This window comes from Nannospalax galili, unplaced genomic scaffold, assembly GCF_000622305.1.
Source record: "Nannospalax galili isolate Female #2095 unplaced genomic scaffold, S.galili_v1.0 scaffold299, whole genome shotgun sequence".
Taxonomy (NCBI): Eukaryota; Metazoa; Chordata; class Mammalia; order Rodentia; family Spalacidae; genus Nannospalax; species Nannospalax galili.
Genome location: NW_008343973.1, coordinates 530,261 through 552,968, shown reverse-complemented (window position 1 = coordinate 552,968; position 22,708 = coordinate 530,261). Strand labels below are relative to the sequence as shown.

Sequence of the window (22,708 nt, the reverse complement as noted above, 5' to 3'; positions counted from 1 at the left end):
AAAAAAAAACCCCCAAAAGAACATTATGGGCAACAAAATTAATGAAAGCACTGAAAAATACCCATTTCTATCCTATAGTCTTCCACGTGTCACTAATTAAAGATGAAACAATTTATATGAAACATGTTTATAATTGTATCTCACCCATGGGGTGAAGTAATCAATACCTCTCTACCCATTAAATTGCAAATGGTGTGTGCGTGTTTGTGTGTGTGTGTGTGTGTGTGTGTGTGTGTGTGTGTAAGAGAGAAAGAGAGAGAGAACGAGATAACTAATGGAGAAAGTACACCAAAAGACACTGCTTTAGCTGGTAACACAGTAAGACAATTATGGGAATCTACACCAAGTCTGTAGTCAAGAGGGGAATCAGGTAGCCACTACTTAGAGTTGGATGGATCAAATAAATAAGTGGATCAATTCTAATTGGAATTATGTGTTTCCCTGCCAAAAATTCACTTACAAACTTGAAAAGAATAGTAAGCAAGAATGAGCTCGGTCCTCTAGACTGAACCTATCAACATGGATCCACAATAGTCAACAGATAGGTGATAGATACACAGATAAAACAAGGTGATAGATACATAGATAAGAGAAGCCAGTGTAGATGCCAGTGTATATATGCACATTACATCTACAGTAGTCTTCCTTTGGACTATTCATACCATATAAGGTAGGCCATTGCCAAGCTAGCCCTGTTCTGCAATAGCCTTTTCTATATCTGTATCATCTTGGTCATCTTTACTAGACTACATTTTGTCCCATTTAATAAACAATCTAAACATCAACAATGAAGTGTGTGTGTGCATGTATGTGTATACTAATCATTAAATGAATATTGATGGTGTCATATTATAACACATTGAAGAAAAGAGAACCCACAGCAATATGCATAAATGAGCCACTAACTATGGAAAAGAAAGTGTTTTCTTATAGTGGAAATCCAAATCACAAATGTAGAAGGAAAAGAAGAACCAGAAATCCCCATTTGACAATCATTTCAATATTTCAAGCAAGCAAAAAAATGGATGCTAAAAGTAAGGAATGAAATTTAAATGAAACAGCAGATACTTACACAGGCTCAGATCTTTCACAAAATGCTAATTTTACAAGATAAAAGGATAACCTTTGGCTAAAATAACTTGTCAATGCCACCATATTCAAGTGATCAAAGCTAACATCGCCAGTGCCATGTTGTGTTCCCCAGGGGTCCTGGTTCCTCCAAGGGGCGGAGCCTTCTGTGGAGAATTGACTTTGGACAGTTAGCCGCGGAAGGAGGGGCTTGTGTTGCCAACTTGGGATAGGTGTGGTGAGAAAGATGGCCCCAGGCGTCTCACCCGGCGGGGGGGGGGAACCAAGTGGGGGCATTTACCATCCTGGGGCAAGACTGTGGGCCCCAGATGCATGGGCGAGAGTTAACAGAGACTATGGGCAGGCCAGGAGCAGTCTGGATTGGCCATCTCTGAGCCTCTGTGGCATAAGAGTGCTTGTCTCTTTGTAAGTTCCCCCATTTATTCCCTCCCTACAAGGGCATAAACCATAATAAATGCACATAAAAATATAGTATATGGTTTGTTTGATCGTGCAAGAGACCCCAGGAGAACTCCGGTGACACATGTCAAGTTGGGACTACACATCCATCACTTGATGCAATGCAGTAGGAGGAACACAACATGGATCCAGTCCTCCAGTCCAAACACAGAACATAATCCAATCGCAAAAAAGACAAAAATCCCAAACTCAGTACAAAACCATTCAACATTCCACAAAACCATAAGCCTGTGTCATTTGAAAGTGCCAGGATCATGAACTTCATGATGAAATTTTTGGGGGTTGATGGAGACTCACATGGTACAAGTAAACACAATAAGTGGTCCAAGGTTAGACCCTTTTGCTATGAAAGAAATAAATGGGACAGCTACAAAAACCAGAATGGAGGCAGTTCTGGGTGAAAGCACCTGCCATGTCCATGTAAGTCTGAAGATATTACTCTTTTAAAGAAGCAAAATAAAATAACTTGGATGAAGAAGTGTGGCAAATCTGTGGCCTTGAGTGTTGAGAAGAATGTGGGTACGGAGGTGGGAAGGGTAATATATGTGTCCACCAAATGATGCTCCACCCCTTAATGGGGCATTGTAACTATTAACAAACAGTCACCTCTTTGACATGGTCCACATATTGGGTGAGTATCTCCACTGGGACAGCACTATTGCTACATGAACTCTATTATCTCTTGGGAACTTAAGACTCATTTATAAAAGATAAACACCAACAGGCTTGAGTAGCAAATGAATTACATTTCAAACCCACTTGTTATAGTGACTCCAGCAAGACTAGAAGCAATTGCTGACTTTGGGGCAGTAATTTGTTTTTAAATAAAATTATTATTTTTATTTTATGTGTATGAGTGTATTGCCTGCATACGTATAAGTGCACCTGTGTTGTGCAGTGCCCCCAAAGATCAGAAGAGGGCATCAGAGTCCCTGGAACTGGAACTACAGACAGTTGTTAGCTGTCATGTGGATGCTGGGAACTGAATCCACATCCTCTGCAAGAGCAGCCCGTGTTCTTATATGCTGAGGCATCAAGCCAGTCTCATGAAATTAAGATGAAACTTGGTCATTCATTTTGAAAGTTCAAATATATTCACAATTAAATTTTATGACATTTGTTTTGTGAGGTTCAATAGAAAAAATCATGAAGTAACTCCCTGGAAGAAGAATCAACACCTGGCCTCAAAGTCCATGAGGATTTGTGGTCATAATGAAACCATGGCCAAGTAGCTGACTGGCTGGAGAGGACACTGAATCTCTCATGGACAGTATGTACAAGAGGCATTTAAAACTGTACATTTGGGCCTGGAGAGATGGCTCAGCAGTTAAGAACACTGACTGTTCTTGCAGAAGACCCGGGTTCAAATCCCAGCACCCACATGCAGCTAACAACTGCCCATAGCCTCTTCTGACCTCCGCATAGCTACCTTGTGGGTATAATTGCCTGCATACAAAGCCGCATGCCATCCACTTGTGACCTACCCTGCACTCTTCACTCTATCCTGTAGCTCACTGAGCTGCAGGGCAGCTGTATCCAGAAAGGCATGTTCACCATCTCTTCTCTCACAGAGAATAAGCATCAGAGTCATGGCCTATATACGTTGTTGATGTATCTTTCTAAAAGAGAGCTTTTCTACTTGTAAAAAAACAATGTCCAAATACCGGCTTTTATTTTTGTAATTTTAAGGTGTGCCACTATATTTTTGTGCCCTAGTTTATTTAACTGTTCCCTTATTCTGGACATTAAAATATTGCCCAGTTTTTTTCCTCTCACTCAAACTTCTAGGATGAACATGCTAGATCAAATAAAAATGTATGTTTTGGGCCTGGAGAGATGGCTCAGCGGTTAAGAGCACTAACTGTTCTTGCAGAAGACCCGGGTTCGAATCCCAGCACCCACATGGCAGCTAATAACTGTCCGTAACTCCAGGTCCAGGGGATCTGACAGCCTCCTCTGTCCTCTGTGGGCATTGCTCGACACGGGTGCACTTACCTACATGCAGGCAATACACGCATACACATAAAATAAAAAAAATTTAATTAAAAAAATTTTTTTAATTAAAAAAACTGTACATTTTGCATGGATCCTCTCACAAAGCTTTTCCCCCCCCAACATGCTGAAAATTCATTTGAAAATATTTTTGCCCTAAAACAAAGGCATAGCATTTATTCACAAATGGACATTGAATATAGTTGTTGATGGTGGAAATAATCACAGTGTAGAGACATCCTGTGGACTCCCCCGAGCCAAGTCCACACCAGTAAGAAGATTCTGAACCCTTAATGTGCCACAAAAACAAGAATAGAAAAAGAAAGCACATTGTGAAAATTGTTTTACTATACTATAAAACTAGGTTTAAAAAACACATTTTGGGGGGAGGGTTGACATGGAATGAAAACTTTCTTTTTAATAAAGATAAGTAAATTATCAAACTTCTATATTACCATCTTGCATTATGTATACATGAATTTAAGAAGATGTTTTGGAATGACTTGAAATGATAAACTTGATCTCTCTCTATATATACATATATATATGTGTGTGTGTGTGTCTATGTGTGTGTGTGTGTGTGTGTGTGTGTGTGTGTGCACATTTCCATGCTTTAATTTAAATCATAGGTGGTGATGTGCTACTTTGGGAAAAATTATAAATTCAAGGTGATTCTTTGACTGTCTCTTTGTCATGTTGATAGACAAATTCATTAGAAAATCACTTCAGTTTTCAATGGACATAGAAAAGTCCATTAGAGATCATAATATTTTTAAAAAGTCTTAACAAGGAAGTTAAGGTACGAAGAAAGAATCAAGAAAAATGATCTTTTCTCTGCTTTGAGGATGTGCATACTTTAGAGACCCTGCAAGATCCAGCAAGGGCCTTTCCAAAGAACTAGGAAGTAGTCTGGGACTGACAGACTCAGGATAGCCACTGTAGTTATTTTTAGAGAATTTAAATAGACCTAGAAACCATGTCTGTAATCAGCACTCAAGAGGTTGGGGCAAGAAGCTTGCCACAAATTCAAGTTTGGTTACCGAGCAAGTTTGGCTGACCTACCAGGCCAGCCAAAACTACTTAACGACTTCCAAGAAAGATGGAGAGATGATTCAGCAGTGAAGAGCGATGACTGCAGAGGACCTGGGTTTGGATCTCAGCACCCACATGAGCTAACAACTGTCCATAAGTCCAGTTCTAGGGGATCCAATACCCTCTTCTGACTTCTGCAGGCACTGCGCAACATGGGTGTACTTACACACATACAGGCAATACACTCATATGCATAGAATAAAAATAATAAAATACTTTTAAAAAGAAAAAAAAGATAGACAGGAGGGAGGAAGGAAGGACTAGAGGAAGGGAGGACAAAGGAGATCTGCAGTAGCTAAATATCTACTAAGGCCTAACATATAGCTGGGGTAACTCTCAGACCAGAACCTTGTGGTGGGTATCCCACATTAGTCTGGCCACATCCCAAACACCAAACAACAAGGAAGCTACAGAGAGACCAGGTGACTCTCAACGTGGAGCTGTGTGGAGGGCTTTGAGGATTTCTGCTAAGAATAGAAACAAAGAAAAATCTGGAACCTGAGCTGCTAAAGAGAGCAGTAATGGGGGCTTTTTTCTTTTCTAAGGTTTTATTTATTTCTATTTTATGTGTATAAATGTTTTGCTTGAGTTTACATATGTGTTCCTTGTGCATATGGGAGCCCACAGAGGTCAGAAGAGGGCATCAGAGCCCATAGGACTGGAGTAACAGACAACTGTAAGCAGCTATATGGGTGCCAGAAACTTAAACCCAGGTCCTCTGCAAGAGTTCCAAGTGCTCTGAGCCATCTCTCCAGTACCTTGGGAAACCTTTCTTTAGCCAGCAAACCCATAAGGAAGAACAAAAGCTAGGCATTCACTGTTAGTTTTTAAAGGGAAACAGTGATTTGTCATGAGGGCCCTGTGCCATGATGCCTTCTTTAGACCTTCACAGGGGTATTGAATGCCATTTCTTGACAACACAGTGGTTTTGCAGATGATACACAGATCATCTTCATATAAAAATTCACATAAATTATCTCAGATCTCATATCTGAAGATATTATAAGTAAAAACCTTCCTCTCTTGTTTCTCTTTCTCCTGCTTTTAATTCATATTTACTTTACATTCAGCAAAATGTAGAAGGTTAAAATGTATAATTTGATGAGTTTCGACAAAGGAAACACCAATGCACACACACACACATCATTAAAAATGGAAAGTATTTCTCATTTGGAGAGGTCCCTTATGTCCTTGGAGGGTCCCACCCTGACCTTGCCAAAGCATCTTTCACTGTGACTGAGTTTAGCCTTTAGAATAACATTTCAGGGAAGTCTTCACAGCGGCTCCAAGTTTTGCTGGCATAGTCCCCTTAGCAAAACATTGTGAGTCCTCACCCCTATACTTGCATGTTAGCAGCGTACTGGCTTTGATGCCGGGCAGTATTCCTCTGTGTGGGTAAACCCCAGGTCATTTGTCCATTCATCGCCTAGTGAACATTAGGGGAAGTCTGGGTTTGGGGTATTATGAATGAAGCTACTATAAACATATTGCTTTGTGATGCTTTAAAATATTCATAGTGTTCTGAAATGATGAATAGCATTTGCTTAGGCCAAATAGTTTTGGGGAAAAAATGGCAGTAAAATCTTTTGTGGAGCATGATGGCATATCAAAGTGACAAAATGACCCTGACTTGTATTGATGCTCAGCAAGTCCTGAATGCAACTTCTGATGGTCCTACCCTCTGTCCAACCCCAGCACTGTAGCTGCCCTGCTAAGCCCAACTGAGAGCACAGCTCTTGGGCGGGGGGCACTGCTTTAATTATCTACCTCAGATTTCATTTTCTAAACAAAACTCTTGACAGTCTTTCAATAGTGCTCAGGTACCTGGGGCATGCAGGTTATTTTGTGATGGTTTGTTAGCAATTCCTTCATTTTTAAAACTTTCAACAAATAAGATTGGGTATGTATAAAAATGACACATAAACAAATATGACATATAGTGAAGCTTAATGGTAAAACAGACACTTGTGAGCTAGTGTCTGACCTAGGAATCAGAATGCTACTCACCCTTCTACCGATTTTTCTGGGATGCCTTTGGAAAGAGAAGATGCCCCTCCAGAATTTGAAGAGGATTTCTACCCTTTTGTTTAGAATATTAAAATTTACAACTAAGGAGAAACAGCTATATAACACAGGACTGGCTACATGACAATAGGCAAGGAATCAGTGTCCCTTCATGCTGTACATGCCTCTGGGGCCATTAGGACTATATGATTTGAGCTCTGACATTCCTGACAGCCTCACAATTTGACTTCAGGGAGCTATCTGCAAGATACATTATACAAGAGTGCTCCTCCATCATCCACTTTCTGTGGTTTCAGCTACTTGAGGTCTACACCTAATAAATGGATAACTTTAGAAATAAATTATTCATACGTTTTTTAAGGATTTATTTTAATTATATGTGTGGACATGCATCTGAGTCCATGTTTGTGTCTGTGTGTGTGCCATGTGAGTTCAGTGCCCACAAAGGCCAGAGAGGGTATAAAACCCCCCTGGACCTGGAGTTACAGGCATCTGTGAGCCATCTGACATGTACGTTGCAAACTGAACTCCAGGTATTCTGCAAGAACAGTAGGTGCTCTTAACCAACTGAGCCATTTCCTCAGGCCCATTCATAAGTTTTAAGTAACTTTTAGTATACCATATAGTTATTATTTACTCTATTAGTATTATTGTTTAATTTGTTGTACTTAATTTATAAATTTAATTATGGTCTATATAGGACACAGTACCATCTAGTTCTGGGCATCCACTAGGGGTCTTTGGATTTATCCTCCAGGTATCAGGAGAACTGCAGCATGTAGGACTGCTTCACTTACTGTTTCAAGCATCTAGGGCATTATCATGGTACATATTCCCACTGTAAGATGCCATAATATCTACAAGACAGTTGTCACGTGTTTCATTGTGTACTTTCCTAGGTACATTAAAAATTGCAGTGTTTGAGGCCTCTGTACGTTTTCCACAAGGTCAGTGCATCCCACTCAGAGGAAAAGGGTTCCATGCAAACTGACCTGCTCTTACAATTCTCCTGCCAAACCCTACAAACACATATATTTTTTATTATTTTTTATTTTATGTGTATGAGTGTATTGCCTGCATGTTTGTAAGTGCACCTATGTTATGCAATACCCACGAAGGCCAGAAGAGGGCGTCAGATTCCCTGGAACTGGAGTTATATCCAGTTGTTAGTCACCATGTGGGTGCTGGGAATCTAACCTAGGTTCTCTGCAAGAGCAGTCAGTGCTCTTAACTGCTAAGCCATCTCTTCAGCCCCAACAAACATATTTTTATCCTTTCGTATGTTCTGTGAAGGGAAAGGGAGGAAATGTGCCAATTACGCGTTAGCTAAACAGTAGTTCCTCATTCTAGTACAGTGCATGTTCACAGTAATTTCAAGAATATTGCATTCATTAAAAATAAGGCTGTTTCCTGGGAAAATAAGTTAAATGTCTTAAAATGCATTAGATTTTGTTTTATAATAATTTTCGCTTCTTCTTTACACTAATGGGCTATTGCTTTCTCTCAGAACAAAACGATGCTCGTTTTTCTGTATCATGTTTCAGAAGTTTAAAACAACTAATACACTGTGCCCAACATTCTTGACTTTCCTCCATTTATTTTCATAGACTTCATTGATTTTTTGACAGTTTACTGGGACAGTCCTAATGCTTTTGTAGATCTAATCATTGTGTCTCCCTGCTTTCCACCATCCACCATAACACTCTAGCATCCCACTTTCCCGGTGCACTAACTGCCTCTTCCTTTTCAGTCCCTGGAGTCATGATTTGATCTGGTCAGCGGAACCTGTACGTACACTAGACTTGCCAAATATTTATGACTCTTAAGTCAATGGGATGATTTTTCAGCATTGAACATCTGTATGTTCAGTACAATGAACTCTGTGGAGCAACAGTTATTAACAAAGAATGGACCACAAGTAATTAGGATTTAAACTGAAGAGTTGAGTTCCACTCAACCACTATGGAAACATTTGCTCACAATTACTGAGTTTTGGGATGTGTTGAAGAGGCACAAGCCTGGGTTCTAACCACTACTGGCTGGAAAGCTTTCCACTTTGCTAAGTAACCTTGAGTGTGTTTCTTCATCTGTATCTTCACTGGTAAAGTAGAGATTATGTGACAGCCCATAAGCAAAAGACCATTGGAAATGAGACAGGCAAAGTACTTAGCACCATGGTGGGAGCATGTTACTCCTGAGAGGCAGTAGCCATTATTATTGTTGTTGTTGTTATTATTTTTATTTTATTATTATTATTAAGGTTTATTCTGTTAATGGCTAGTAAATGTTATCTCTGGTGCTCTATAACATCAAAGAATCTCATGTGACATGTGACAGGGCTGTCTAGTCAGGAAGCAAAAGCATCCACACCACCTGGTGCCTCAGGTCACATAGCTGAGGGAGTATCCTCCAGTGTTGTAACAGCACTGTCCACCAGGTGGCACCATTGAACCCACAGGCCCATCACCAAGTATTTTAAAGAGCACATATGAATCCAGATTTATGGGTTTTTTTCATATGATGGGTATTTTCTGTCTTAATTAAGTGTCCAGCTAATCAAATCGCTGGTCCCTCCTCACCAGCTGTTTCATTACAGGAAGTAAAAATTCTCTCTAGAGCAGGCTCTTAACATGATTGTTCACCAAATCTATAGAAAAATGTGCCGTTCTTGTCCACAAATGAAAAGTATAAAGGAAAAAAAGTTACAGTAATTTTGTGCAGAAAGAAGTACAATATTTCTCATCCATATTCTACTTGTTATCACTGAGCAAAGTAACTGCTTGGGGGCGGGGGAAGTGTGGAATGACAGAGGATATTTGCCAAGAAATAAAATTCACTATCCTGAGTAAACAGATATAAATGATACATACCCTCTAGAGAGAACAAGACATGTGGGAACTCAGTCTGTCCATGGCAACAAACCTCACTCCAGACAAGACACATTATCTAAAGACTAGCAATAATCTTGTCATTTTACACATTTGAACCCCTTGAAATTAATGAAGATTAATTATACAGCATAATAATACAGCACTTGGAATGAATGGTGTATTAGTTACTTTTCTGTTGCTGTGATAGGAACACTGACCAAAGCAACTTATAGAAGGAAGAGTTTATTTGAGCTTAAGTTTCCAGGGGAATTACAGTCCATCATGGCAGGGAGGCATGGTGGCTGGAGGTGGCTGGAGCAGGAACAGAAAGCAGAGAGCTCATATCTTCCAGCAGGCACAGGAAGCAAGAACACAACTGGAGATCAGGCAAGGCTTAAGAACTCTCTAAGCCTACCCCTGGTGACGTGCTTCCTCCAGGACAGGCACACCTTCTAAAACCTCCCAAAACAGTGCCACCAACTGGGGACAAATTGTCCAAATACTTGGAGCTTATGGGGGATATTTTCATTCAAACCATCACAAATGAAAAAGTCTTAGCTGTAGTTCTCAAAACAGTACTGCTTTTCCAAAGGTGAAGGGGAAGTTGTGGAAAGCATTTGTTAATTTGAAGTCCAAGGTTTTCCATAAATGCTCCCCTGAAGTTAATATTGAGTGGGTTTCTTGAGCATAGATCTGCCCAGGCAGGAACTAAACCATGACCCAGAATATCTCCAACAGGGACACAGAGGAGCCTGGCATGGTGGGGACTGCATGACAGGGACAGCTTTCTGGAGTAGCATACTGTGTCTAGATGCTACACCGCTTCCAAATTGCGGCCTTCGTTCCCTGAGAGGTTCCTGGCTCGTGAACAGTTTGAAAAGAGGGTTTTGGCTCCCTCTTTCCAGTGTCCTATTGCACAAGTCATGTGACCGCCCCATCAGAAAGAGGCTGAGAGCCTGTTACCCAGGTAAAACAATACAGGGGAAGCAATTTCTTATGGAAGAAACTGGGGCAAAGTTATAAACATTTAAAATACTTTCAAAGCCAAAAGCTCTCTACAGCTCTTTTCTGTGTGGGAAAAGCTAACTTACTCTAGCACTTGACATTTATACAAAATGTCAGACCCAGGATGGTAGAAGATCCAATTAGAAAGAAAAGCTTTCCCACATCACAAGAGCACAGTATCTGGAAAATGCCTTTTAGACACAGTCCCGTGTGTTACAAATGAAGGTGCTGTGGGAGTGGGCAGAGCAGGACCTCTCAAAGCATCGATGTCCTGGTCTTCACATTCTACTCAAAGCACAGCTCTGGGGGAATTCAAAACTGCCGCTCTGTGGATAGTCAACTGGATAGTCAACTGGAGCACTGGTTCTACTACAAGAGTCCAATCAAGGCTGGGAGCATGTCAGGAAAACATAGCATGTATTAAGGGCTCTTTCTTCCCACCACCTGCCTCCAACACAGCAGGGTTCTGGGTAGAAAATGAGCCTTGGAGGGGAAATTCTTATCTTAGGAAGTTTGGTTTCTGATTTCTTCCGGACACCTACTTCTTGAATGCTAAGAAAGACGTGTCTGAAAGAGGCCTTTACAAACCTACCGTAGTCAAACATTTGTTCCAGGCTCTTTTCCTCACACAGAGTCCCCTGTGTCTGTCAGGCACAGGCACTGTTTACAGCCTGGAACTTTCATAATACAGGCACTTGGGCAGCAGGTGCAGCTGGATACCCATGAGTCTCCTCCTGATGTCAGCAGTTCCCTCCTAATCCCTCCTGCTCTGGGACTCCTGTCAGCTCCTGCACTGATCAGAGCCTCCCCATGTGCTTCTCTCCTGCTACTTTGGTGGAAGAGGACAAATGGAACTAGGCAAGCGCAGAGCACCTCTGTGTGAACTTCATATCCAGTCTCAATCAGGGGAAACCAAACCTCTGAACTAAAGTTCATTGACTTCTGACGGTTATATATCTTCTCACACGCAGGGGAAACCAACTTTTGTAATTCCATGACTATGACTGCTCTTATCACATGTAGACATAAATATGATTTCTTCATGAGTTAGTACACTGCCCTTGATCTCTTGATAGAGACAAGAAAAAAAGCCACAAATCCCACTGTATCCCAAGCTGTCCTTTCCTGTTGCAGATTGGGGTGCTGTGGAATTTTTCAGCAGGACTCAAGTCATTCCACTTTCACTGCAATTTCTCCTGCTCTAGAGGGACCAGGGTGAGCTATGGAAGGCTGGGCTTCAAGCCGTTTGCCTGCATGGTAGAAGATTTACACAATTTATATCAGCCTGCTCTGCACATGTCCCTGATGAACTGTTCCTGTCCCAGGAACAAGTGTCCCAGAGGAAGAGTACACCCTGAGGTCACAAAATGGAGCAGAGCACACAAGTGTCTGTAGGATACAAGCAAGCTTTGTGTCCATCAGTATCTGAAAGCTTGAATCTCATGGCAAGAGACCCCTTTCCACTGTTAAACACTCTGGGCCTGAAATAGGACTGCTACCATGCTTTGACTTATATGATGCTGACAACCCAAGAGGCCAGCAGGGGTTTGACTAGGACTCAGATCTTCTGGCTATTTCCTCATGTGGGTAAGAAACTGTCCTCATGTACCGTTGGCACAGAAAGTTAGCAGTCTGCTCGGTCTGGCACTTGCAATAAGGTAATTTACCATGTGACTGGAAGAAAGCCTTTCTCTGACCAGCTAGTGAAATAGCAGCTTCTAGTTTTCGTGACCTACCCCCACCCCACAGAAGCCCATTCCACTGTGCCATTGTCTGGACCACCCAGCCCATATCTCTGTTCTTTCTCAAACACTTCTGTGTCTCACTCGGACATAGCAACATCTGGGCTGGTCGCTATATACTGATGCTGGGATAAATAATATTCAGCTCTATAACTTTTTCCACATGACCTATATATTTAGGCTGATATGACTACCCATTCTAACACTTCCTCTGTTTTTCTATCACATTGCTGTCTAAAAAGAGGTTGACCCTTGACCTCTGGCAAGTGAAAACAAATGTCAGTGCTTTCCAACAGTTGTCCAGGTTTTGACAAGTGTGTGATGACTCACTGAAGCCTAGACTTAGAGTGATAATATCCTGACAGTCACTAAGCATCTTACCCAGAACTGGCCTTCCTCAGGAAATACATAGCCTGGCCTGCTTGAGGAACCATCTGTCCAAGGGCAGGGCGTAGCTGCAGCTGCTTTCCAAGCCCTGCTCTGTGTCTGCACAGCATGGAGATATCATGGACCAACCCTTTGCCCACTGACTTCAGTGTTCCTCTGGCAAGCATGCAATTCCCACTTCTGCTGAAAACAAAGAGTGTTTCTACGTGCACAAACCTCAGAATGACCAACTGGAATTTGGATTATCCCTTCTCCAAGATTAATCTGTCCAAATAAAAATGAGTGTTCAGTCCTGTCTGTGGCATTAATAAATTGGCCACAGTACCCTGAGACCAAGCCACACCTAATCCTAAGTGCCTGACAGAGTACAGCATTGGCACAGAGCAATCATAGGAGACTACGGTGCTTGATGGTCAGACAAGCCTTTTAAACAATGGGATATTAGATCACTTGACATATGAACTCAAATCCCTTTATTTTGAATTTATGAAATCTAACCAAATGGAGTATTAAAAGTTCAATTCAATGTGATTCAGCAAATGACTGCTATGGGACATTGTGCTAAATGTGGCATAGAGAAATCTTTCCTGGCTAACAAACCTAGGACAAGAAAAATAGTCCACATTTTTCACAGCTTTCCATAAAATAGCATGTACCTTTTCTATAAAATAGCGTGCAACTTTGATCACATCCGATTACTAAAAATAGACAGCTGCAAGAGTTTGAAATTCTTCTGTCAATATTGTTCATGCTGAAGGATGAGTCATTGTTATGAATGCTTTAAACAATTGTGTTTTATGGTAGAAATTGCTACTACATAGTCAAGTTCAGTTGTCTTTGAGCACGTGACTTTTCCTGCCCCAAATGAGGACAAGACGGTAGTATTTTGGTTCAAGCATCATTAATTTCTCTCTATTCTTGCAAAAATCACACAGAAACTATAACTGTGCCATCAAGGAAACTAAAGGTCAAACCTAAAGAAGTGTTCTCACAATCACCTAGTTTAGTAGCTTTCAGGAGCAGTACTGTCCAAACACAGAGGAAGATGTTAATTTCACATCTCTGCCAAAAGCATGCAATATAATTTACATAATATATCCAAAATACGCAAATACATGGAAACAGAGTAGCAGTTTCTTATAGAAAGTAGGAAAGGTGAAGATATGTTTCCTTTGTAATGTGATAAAATATTCTAAAATCACATAGTGATACTCTTTGTACAAGTCCAAGAACGTACTAAAAAAATTATTTGAAAAAAAATTCACTGAATTATATACTTCAAAATAGTAAACTGAATGGTATGTAAGTTCTACCTAACTAACAATAAGATTAAACTGTTATGAGTTTTAGCAGTTATGTCTAGTTAAAGGAAAGGGTTGAAACAGAAGACAATAAATATAACCAGTTAAACAGGTTCTTCTCAAAATGATATTGTGTACTCTTTAGCAGAGGACTCAAATACAAAATACGATCAACTTCATTCTACAAAGTCAAGCACTAAAATATGTCTGCTAAGTGACCATTGATTGACTTCTGAAGAACAGCATTGTGGGCTGTCACGTAATGGTTATAAAGACAACAAAGCTATTCATTCTGCTCCTTTCCTATAATAACCGCAGTCTCATACAGAGACGTTCCACCCCTCAGATAGCACAACGTAGCACAGCCATGGTGGCAAGTTTGGCCAGTCAGTCATGCTCAAGCCCATTTACCTCTCTAGAATTTTTATCATCACAAATACCAGCCTTCCACTTATATATTCTCATATGTTATAGAACATGTCATAGTTAAAAAAAAATTAATAGACTGATAGCCCTTGCTTATCAGGATAAATCGATAGGCTCAGTCTTTGCATGTGTCTACTGGGGATTCAACAGGCAAAGGTTGTCATGGTGGTTAAGTGTGTTAGTGCATGGAAAATGGAACGTCTCCACAAAATGCCAGACATAAAATTGACATGCAAGAATTATAGTATGTGAGTGTTATATTACTATTAGTAAAACACTGAAATCTAGACCTAGTCTAAAAATGGAAACAACAAAAGCATCAGAGAAACATGACTAGAAATCATAGTCGTGGTGCTGTACATACCTGCAGCAATGTACGAGCCACCCCCAGCTTTATAAAGGAAGTGACTGGCAAATGGGGCTGCACAGATGATCAGAAAGCTCGCAGTCAGGACGGCCACTACCCCCAGGAGCATCAGGACAGCCCAGAAACCACGGTAAACTGGAAACCCAGGAGAGGAGAAAAAAAAGAAAAGAGAACCACACTTAATCTTGGGCATAGCAAACTGTCAGGCCAGGAGTTTGCTCCTCATTGTTCTAATGTCATTTACAGCACTGTTGGGTGGGTCCCGAATGGTGGACCTGGAATGATCTTAAATGGAATTCTTACCAAGCCACCAGGCTCAGCCTTCCCCATACTGATGAGCTTCAATAACTCCTCAAGCTCAGCATTTGCAGCATACACACTCTTAACATACCCCAGGAGCTCATTTTTCTGCTCACATTTTCCATTTTGATTGAGGGAATGCCTAAAGTTCTACCAAGTAGTCATATGCAAGTGTCTCACATTAAATGCCCAGAGCCATGAAAGACATTCCCATGACTTGTAAACACAGCTTTGTTTTCAGCTAAGATGATATTTGTACAATAGTGAGTCTTAGAAAACTGACAATAATTACCCAAACCCCTAAGCAAAAAGTTCACTTCATCTAGATTATGGCTCACATGGAAAACATTAAGATAATAAAAGTTACACTATTAAGAAAAGTTTGCACAGCTATACTTTCTAAGCAAATCTGAAATTTTATATCAGATATGCTTAAAGAATACAGCTTTCTATTAATATTTATAATATATAAAAAGTGTCAGAATGAAGTTCAGGAGTCTCTTACTCAAGGACAAACAAGGCTGAAATGACAGATGCAGATGGTGATGAATGGATTGTGAGTCTGGTGATTTATAGTAATAAAATGAAAAGGAATTCTAATGATCATTTGTGAGCTGGATAATTACCAGTCTATTAAACAAATTCATCATTTCCCTAAGGCTAAAATGCTAAAACGAGTTCTCTTTTGTGTAGATGGGGTAAGTTCAGTGAAACGTGTTAGTCAAATTTTAATTTTTTAAAGAAAATATAGAGTCGTTACTGTGAAGCGAACATTGTTTTTCTCAAGTCTACCTTCAAAGGAGAAATATATCAATCAACTGTAATCTTAAGAAACAGAGGACAGGAAAGAGGAGTGTGAGAGCGTGGGCGTCACAGTCTGGGGGAACGAAGAGCTGCAATGCATTGTGGGGTGGTTACTGAGAAGGTTCTGAAGACAGGAAGGAAAGGGCTGCTTTTCCCCTGCTTACCAACACCGAGCACTTGGCCGTGGCTCTCCGTTTGGCTATCATGTGATGTGTGCAGTTGCAGTAAGATTGTCAAGAACGGCAGAAGGAAACATGTAGAATTGTCCCTCTAAACTCATGGGGTCCATGGCTGAGCTTCTAACCAACCTCACATCAAAAATATTTGAAAAAATTTGTGTCTGTAATGAACGTATTTAGCCTTTCTCTTATCATTATCCTGAGCAATGCAGTGTAATACCTAATTATACAACATTTATGTCCTATTATGTATGACAACTTGTCAGAGACGATTTAAAGGGTACATGAAGACATGTATGCAGGTTCTCTGCAGATACAATGGCATTTTATGAAGGACTTGAGCATCTGCAGATTTTGGTGTCTACAGAAATCTTAGAACCAATTTCAGGGAACATAAAGGACCAGCTGCATTAGTTCCTCTTTTAAGTTAGAGAAATGAGAATTAACAGTTTGCAAGCCATCCCTGACCTACCAAAATTTATGCAACTGATTATAGATGAGTGTCGCTTTTTTTTTTTTAAACCACGTTCATTCATTTCATTTACAAACAGGTTAGAGTTGTGATCTGCATACAGTTCCTGTGCCAAGTGCTTGGGGTAAAAAGCCCACACTGTCCTTTCTATCACAAGAAACATCTGGATAAGTATGACAGATGCTTGTAGACTCTGAGAAGTAGACAGCAGAGAGTTGACTGAGAAGAGTTTTGGGTTTATTTTGTTGTTGCTTGTTTTTCTTTCTTTCTTTTTAAATTTTCTTCCTGGATATGCCTCAAGGCAAGCCAAATTTAGAACTTTGTAAAAAGAACAAATAGGAAAAACCATTAGTTTGTTTTTTGTGTTTGTTTGTTTGTTTTTGTTGTTGTTGTTGTTGTTTGAGACAAGGTCTCCCTGTAGCCCCAGCTAGCCTGGAACTCACTATGTAGACCAGGCTGGCCTTGAACTCACAGAGATCCACCTGCCTCTGCCTCCCAAGTGCTGGGACTAAATGCATGTGCCACCACACCCAGCTAGGAAAAACCATTAGTTAATAGCAGCATTTTGGCTAGAGATCAGGAACGGAGACTTTGAAAGTAGGATTGAGGGGGGTTCCCTTGTTTCTTTTCTCCTTTGATTTTCCTAGTCATTTTCAGATGTGTCCTGAACTCCCACCCCGCTGGAGGCATAGCACCTAGGATCTAAAGATGATCCACCCTTTGGGTGGAGGACTCCAGTAAAGCGACCTTTGTTGCTGAACAGTGGGAGAATCCTTGTTAAATATTTTCTCTTTTTTTCTTTTTTGCCCCATGACACAATTACATGGATCTATGTCACAGTACAAGAGGCCACAGCTCAATCAGAACTCACTCATTCTATGCAGAAAAACTGGGGGGAAAGGCCTTAGAAACTAGAAGGGGTAAAGACTGAACAGAGGAGAAAGATGGAAGAGACTCTGTAATTTTATGTTTGAACCCACACAAGCAACAAGCTCAGCCCAAGTCACTTATGCATAGAGGAAGCCCAAGGAAGTGAGACCAAGTCTTTGAGAGCTTAACTGCACCCTAAAGGACTCCTGAACCCTAGAACCAGCCTTACCCAGGGCACAGCAGATATCAGACCCTAGGGCCTTTGAATGCTGGGTCGACATTGAAACTGTCAACACAAAAACAAAGGTGAAAAAATGAAATGAAAACAAAAATGAAAAAGGTGTTGACCTGCTAGAACAGCAAATCAGTATTATCCAGGGGCCTTTTAGCACTATGAAGAGTCTGACAAGATAATATTTAAGAATGTCTAGACTACAACTTAAAATGATTTGATATACAAGAGCCACGAATGTCTGATCAGTTCTCAAGGGAGCAGTAAATCAGCAAATACCAAGCCAAAGATAATTCAGATTGTGATTTATCAGACAGATTTCAAGCAGGTATTAGAACGATTTTCTGTAAACTAGTGAATACTCTCAAAATGTATAGAACGAGAGAAACAGAGTCTATAATAAAAAAACTGAATTTAGCTTCTGGAATTGGAAGATACAGTATCTGAAAATTTAAAAAGCCATAAGATGGGCTCAGAAACAGACTGAAGACGATCCAAGAAAGAACGAGTGAGTTGTGATACAGCAATACAAGTTTTCTAACATGAAGGAGCAGGGGGTGAGGGGGACACTGAGAAAAACTCATGGAGTGCCAGATACTTCTGCGACTGCGTCACAAGTTTCCACACCGGTGTCATTAGAATCCGTAAAGCAGAGGCAAGAGATTTTTGATGTAGAAAAAAAATCATAAAGTAGATAAATCCCCAAGCGTGGTGAAAGACAAATTTATAGGTACAAGAAACTCCAAAGATTATAAGCTCAAAGAAATTCTCAGACACATAAAAATAAAATGACAAAAAACATAGATAATATCTTGAGCACAGAGGGAGAGAAATACAACACATCATCTACAGAGGAACAATAGCCCTATTGACTGCAAATTCCCTATCAAAAACAGAACATTTTTAAAGTGCTGGGAGGAGAGACACACATCTAGTGGCAACATCCTAGAGAAACAACAATGAAATGAAGTTGTTTGTAAAGGAGGGATGAAGAATTTGTTATAGCAGACCTGTTCTTTACAAAGACCTGAAAAAATTCTTGAGGTTAACAGGATACAACCCTAGAATATCTTTGAAACATCAAAGATAAGAGGAGGAAAAAAATGATTAGTATCTATGAATATCATAGACCAGCATTTTTTAAAATGCATTTGAATATTAAAATTTTGAATATTAACAACAGGGCCTGGAGAGATGGCTCAGTGGTTAAGAGCACTTGCTGCTCTTCCAGAGGATTTGATTCTGGTCTCAACACCCATATCAAGCAGCTCACAACTGCCTGTAACTTCAGCTCCAAGGGATCTCACACCCTCTTTTGGCCTCCATGGGCACCCTCACACAATGTGGCATATACACACAAATAAACTGCTGTTTAATGAACAATAGTTTATTAAAAACTATTGCCAGAATAATATAGTAGGAAAATATAAGTATTTGAATTAGTGTCCTATATGTTCATCACAATCTTGATTTGTAACCTTGGATCAACGTTGGAGTTTTCTGAGCCTTTCTCTCCTGAGTAACAAAGATGCTCACATCTGTCCATTAGAGCTACAGGAAGATCATGCTATGGAGTGTGGAGTATGGAGTGTGTGGTATATCAAATGGCTCCTTAAGTGGTTTCCACTTATGACCCCTTTTAGCCTGAGAAATTTGCATAAGTATACTAATCAAACATTCATTGATTATAAATCATTAAGAAATTTATTTTAAACAGTTCTTTGGAACCTGAGGCTATAGCTTAGTTGGTGGAGTGCTTGCTTAACATGTAGAAAGCATTGGGTTAAATACCCAGAACTGCATAAACTGGGTGTGATGGCGCATCCTTATAAGCCTTGCACATGGAAGGTGGAAACAGGAGGATCAGAAGTTGCAGATCAAATGTAGCTATGCAAGAAGTCTAAGCGCATAGTCTGGGCTGCATGAGACCCCGTCTCAAAAAAATAAGAAAGACATTCTTTAGCACGCATATAATTTTACCATTCATTAAAGATGAAAACAAAATTTCATACTAACAAGATGGACGTGCTTGTTTTGCATAAATAATTAACTCATATCTGAATATTTGATATTGCAGTATTTGAACATCTCCAAAATTTCTTGGAGTTAATCAATAGTTATTTTCACAATTGTCAATGTTGAAAACACCACTTCAAACAAAAGTGAAATTTTTAAAATGACCAAAGTGTATTTATGGTCACTTCAAAAATTGTTGGAAAATTTGTCCTAATACAAACCAAAATTTATTTTACAATTTTTGTAAAACCCAGTGACAACTCAAAGAGGTATTTTAAAAATCTATTTTTCTCATATAATCTCATCCAAAGACATACTAATTTGATAATTACATGCTGAGGAAAGAGGGGAAGAAAATGTTAAAAGTCTTTGTTTCCATAATCAAACCATTATCCTTCGGTGCGAGCTGAAAACTTTGTATGTACAGTAAAAACATTGCTGTTCATGATATGCAGTATCCTTGAACTGGAGCTGACGTGTCTCAGGCAGCACAGGTTAGCATTACAGGGCATGACAGCATACACAGTGAGGTGTGCACATGTGTGTTCAGAACCAGGGCTGCAGCAGAGTCCTGAAATGCAGTGTTGCAAGAGCTGCCGGAAACGCTTAGGCCTTGTTACACTCTTGATCTTGAATTAATTTTCAGTTGAACTTTTACAGTTATTAGGCATAGCCCAAAATGATAAAGTCAAGGTTTCATACTCTATATGGATTCTTATAAAGAACAACGGAGCAAACTCAGTTCTGGATATATGTGCACGATCTAATAATCTGTAACAATATAAAACATTCATGTGAAAATATACACCATTCATCACAAGTTAGGGGTTCTGTCGGCTTGGGGATTTAATCATCGTTCCAAATAAGATTCCAGAGTGCTGCTGACGTGCTTTTTTTCTGCCAATGCTTCTAAAACTGAAAAGTGCATGCCTTCAAGCATGTTACAGAATTTCTTCAAACTTCTTGTTTCCTTATCTGATTATATTACATTGTTTTATGCAGACCATATCTTAATCCCAGAATTAAAATATTAATATTTTAATATATTAAAATACTTGATCATAATAAAAATGTCATGTGAAATTGGGTAGAGTGTGGTCACTGTCTAATGCAAAACTCAGATAATCATAGGGTCTTCAACAGAAAATGAACCAGTTATATGGGGGCTGTGCATCCAATACAATGCAGAGGCTCCTATGCTTATAATGGGACCACTCGAATAGACTGGCTTTTCTTGCATGAAAAACAATACCTTTTATATAGGTTTAAAGTGAAGATTAACTGGGATAACTTGTGAAAAGTAGCTAGTTAACCCTTCAAATATATATGCCATGATCATCATTAATCATCATACCTTGTAATACAATAGAATTGGCACTAACATATGTTTTCCAGTTTCATGATCCTACAATGGAAACCATTTCAATTCTAATTCACATATTATAATGTCCCCAAACTTTCAGTGTGGGTGTATTTATCGATAGCTACATCTACATTTATATCTATATCTAATCTTATAAGTATACATCATATATATGGATGAACATATGAAAAATATGAAGGATGGCTATTTTTATTGAGCTTATATTATTGAAGATTATTATATCTGACATATATGTCCAGAACTGAGTTTGCTCTGTTGTTCTTTCAAAGAATCCATATAAACTGTGAAACCTTGTCTTTATAGTTTTGAACTATGCCTAGTATTTCTAAAAGTCCATCTCATGTAACTGAATGTCTAATATGAACAATGTTGAACTTGCATTCCATCCTCCTGGAATATGAGATATTTGTAGTGTCAGTAGGCTTAATGGAGCCTATACCATCACAATTAGGATTAATTAAATGAAAGCTCCATTTGAATCCATGAAAGGCCAGGGAATGACTATTTATAGAAATTAGATTCTCTTGATTTTTAAGTAGTGTGGTGAATTCAACTCCCAGTGTACTTTGGACAGGTGAAAAGATAGAAAAAAGGCCTTAGGGTCAGTTTAACCAAAGATGCTACATAAATGGTTAATCTAGAGTTTATTTTCATGAACATATTAATTATCCTTACAGTGTTAACTTCACTATTTACTTAGTAACTTCATTCTAAAAGAGCAGAATTGAAAATTGGCCCAGAATGTCCTTCCCCTCATGATTTCACTCCAGCAGGGAAAAGCGGGACCATTTAACACTGTGATAAGTGCACCCCAAGAAGGCAGGCACAAACATCATGGCAGTAGCACTGAGAGAGCAACACTGTTCTGGGCCTTACTGTTTGTCTACAGTTTCAAGAAGCAAAAGGCAGGGAGGGGCGAGGTCGTTCCAACGAGGGAGGAGGAAAGACCTGCACGGAAAACAGAATAGGACTCTACCTCCACAGCTGCCATCTGGTAGATGAAAAACCAGGGACCTGGAAAGGTCCTGAAGCCCATATGTGATTGCAAAGAGTTGGGCCTGTGTCTTCCCAGTGCCAGCAAGATCTTGAAGGTCATTAGTCAGTTACCAATGATATTGGTGTTGACATATGTGCATCATTGAACTGCTGAGAAATATGACAGAATAAGCTACTATAGTGTCCCAAGTGAGGGCTCATGGAGGACTTCCTTATAGCTGAGTAGTTAGGGTAGAAATGAGAGAAGTTTTGATATTATTGTTGTACCAGGTGTTGGGAATCCAGCAAGAATAAAGAGTGACAGGGCTAGAGAGATGTTCAGTGGCTAAGAGCACTGGCTGCTCTTGCAGAGGACCCAGGTTCAGTTCCCAACACCCACATGGTGGCTAACAACAGTCTGTAACTCCAGTTCCACAGGATCCAATACCCTCTTCTGACCTCTGAGAGCACTGCAATAACATGGGTGCAACTACATGCATGGAAGGAATACACAAATACCCATAAAATAAAAATAATAAATAAATAAAAATGAACTTACAAAGAGAAAATAGGATGCAGCCGCAATGATTTCAGCATTTTTATGTCTCTTTGTATTTACTTTTAGTGATTATCTAATGTAAACTTCATTTTTATCTTTTTTGCCTTGAGATGAACATAGAGAAGGAAATGTCTAGAAGACATGTCTGCATCCAAGTCTTCG

The 22,708-nt window shown here is 39.7% G+C and overlaps 1 protein-coding gene across 2 annotated transcripts in view; it reads right to left on the bottom strand.

The window, feature by feature from the left end:
* The window catches only part of Tmem182 (transmembrane protein 182), a 56,423-nt gene that overhangs the window by 3,519 nt on the left and 30,196 nt on the right, over positions 1-22,708 (bottom strand). The window contains exon 4 of one of the 2 annotated variants that reach the window (XM_008840304.1): positions 14,753-14,890. The exons of the other annotated variant lie outside the window; for it this stretch is intronic. Coding sequence (XP_008838526.1) covers positions 14,753-14,890 — 138 coding nt within the window. The remainder of the gene's footprint in view (positions 1-14,752; positions 14,891-22,708) is intronic. 2 annotated transcript variants of the gene reach the window in all.